We start from the raw sequence: 2,046 nt of genomic DNA on the forward strand, positions 1-2,046 counted from the left end.
CACCCTGCCTGCCGGACCCCGGTGGCTCTGGCACCTCCACATCAGCAGGGGCTTGCTGGAGGGTGGAAGGAGCTCGTGGGCACAAAGCCGGTGCCTTGGGGTGGTTTCTCCTGTGGTTTGGGTATGGGGACATCGAGGAGAGGCTATATGATGGGGCTGTGCCCATGTGTCCTGCAGGTGGGTACGGGGTGGACTACACCACCGGGCAGATGATGAGCTTCAGCTCCGTCTTCGCAGTGATGTTCAACGGCTGCACCGGCATCATGGCAGGCTCCAACATGTCAGGTATGGGCAGGGAGTGCCGCGCTGGGTGGCACTGGGAGCGGGAGCTGTGGCTGGAGGAGAGGAGGAGGGTGCTGTGCCTGCGGGCACTAATGCTGCCTGCTCCTGCCTGCAGGGGACCTGAAGCGCCCGAGCTACTCCATCCCGCGGGGCACCATCTCTGCCGTGCTCTTCACCTACCTCGTCTACAACCTGCTGGCTTTCCTCATGTGTGCCACTTGCAACAGGTACAGCCACCGGTCCCCTCGCCGGGGCCGTTGGTGCCAGGATATGCTGGCCTGAGCCCGGGTGGGTGCCAGCATGTGCGTGTCCCTCTCCAGGACCCTCCTGCAGAAAGACTACGGCTTCCTGCGTGACATCAGTATCTTCCCACCCCTGGTCACCGTGGGAATCTACGCTGCTACCCTCTCTGCAGCCATGAGCAACCTTATTGGGGCATCCCGCATCCTTTATGCCCTAGCCCGGGATGATCTCTTTGGTGAGTGCCTGGAGTGCACTGGCACCCGCCAGAGCCCACCCAGCAGGTTGAAAAGCCAGAGACCAGCCCTGGCACCAGGGAACCCCCTTGCTGGTGAGGGGTGATGTTTTAGGGGTTGCCCTGTGCCCACTTGGGTCACCGGTGTGCCCTGGCGTTTGCCTCCACCTCAGAACCCAGGGTGGGGACAGGACTCCTGGCTGGGGGCTGAGCCTGTTGGTGCCCGCCGGGGTGCCCCAGCCTGACCTCCCCCTCTGCCCGCAGGCCGGGCGCTGGCGCTGGCCAAGAAGACGTCTGCAAGCGGGAACCCCGTGATGGCAGTGCTTCTCTCCTGGCTGGTGGTGCAGGTGAGTTTGCCGGTGGTGCTCCTTTACCGGCCCTGCTGAGTGAAGGTGGGTTGGCACCTGGGCTGGGTGTCACGGAGCCTGGCGCATCCCCCTGCCCCTGGCGCATCCCCCTGCCCTGGGTGTCCTGCTGCGGCTGTGCCCTTTCCTCTCAGAGCCCATAAGTCACATCAAGGGGCAGGGATTCATGCTTGTGTGGCACTGCCCGTACCCTTTCTTGGCACGTCACCATGGCATGCCCCAGGCTCAGCAGGGATGGCTCAGCCACAGGCCAGGGGTGCCATCCCAAGGGGTGCCATCCTGGGGGTGCATTGACCCTGTGCTCCCCTGTGCTCTGTGCAGCTGGTGCTCTTCTCCGGGAAACTCAATACCATCGCGGGGGTCGTGACCACCTTCTTCCTCCTGGTTTATGCCACTGTCAACCTGGCCTGCCTGGCGCTGGAGTGGGCATCAGCCCCCAACTTCAGGTACTGGGCAGTTACCCGTCCGTCCATCCGTCTACCTGCAGTTCCCCTGCCATCCCTGTGCCTGCTGCCCCTGCATGGGGCAGAGATGCTGAGCACCCCTCTCCTGGGCATTAGGAGGGGCAGAGACACCCCCATGACTTTGGAAGGGAGGAGGGGACAGGTCTCAGCGTGGCACTGGCTTGGCACAGTCTCCACACCTTGGCACCGCTTTGCTGAGCAGGTACAGATAAATCCAGCACCACAAGGTACCACCCGCCCCCTCCTCTGAGGCTTTCCAGAGGTAATTTATAGCCTGTGCCCGGCCGGCATCCCCCAGGCAGCTCGCCAAGCGGTGATGGAGCCCACTTTCCATTAGCGCTAATTAAACTAACGGGGAAGGGGGAGAGAGGGAAGGGGGGACCTGGGTGGGGGGAGGAGAAGAGATCTTCCAGGAAGGAGGAGTGTGTGTGGCAGGCAGCCCTGGCCTGGGGCGGGGGGG

General features: G+C 63.4%; 1 protein-coding gene across 1 annotated transcript in view; it reads left to right on the forward strand.

Moving 5' to 3' along the window:
• Positions 1–177: 177 nt before the first annotated feature.
• SLC12A9 (solute carrier family 12, member 9) overlaps positions 178–2,046 on the forward strand; it is a gene marked incomplete at both ends in the record, with an annotated part of 4,825 nt that continues 2,956 nt past the window's right edge. The window contains 5 exons of the mRNA XM_010079890.1: positions 178–285; positions 398–509; positions 603–760; positions 1,022–1,104; positions 1,444–1,568. Coding sequence (XP_010078192.1) covers positions 178–285; positions 398–509; positions 603–760; positions 1,022–1,104; positions 1,444–1,568 — 586 coding nt within the window. The remainder of the gene's footprint in view (positions 286–397; positions 510–602; positions 761–1,021; positions 1,105–1,443; positions 1,569–2,046) is intronic.

This window comes from Pterocles gutturalis, unplaced genomic scaffold, assembly GCF_000699245.1.
Source record: "Pterocles gutturalis isolate BGI_N339 unplaced genomic scaffold, ASM69924v1 scaffold33534, whole genome shotgun sequence".
NCBI lineage: Eukaryota > Metazoa > Chordata > Aves > Pterocliformes > Pteroclidae > Pterocles > Pterocles gutturalis.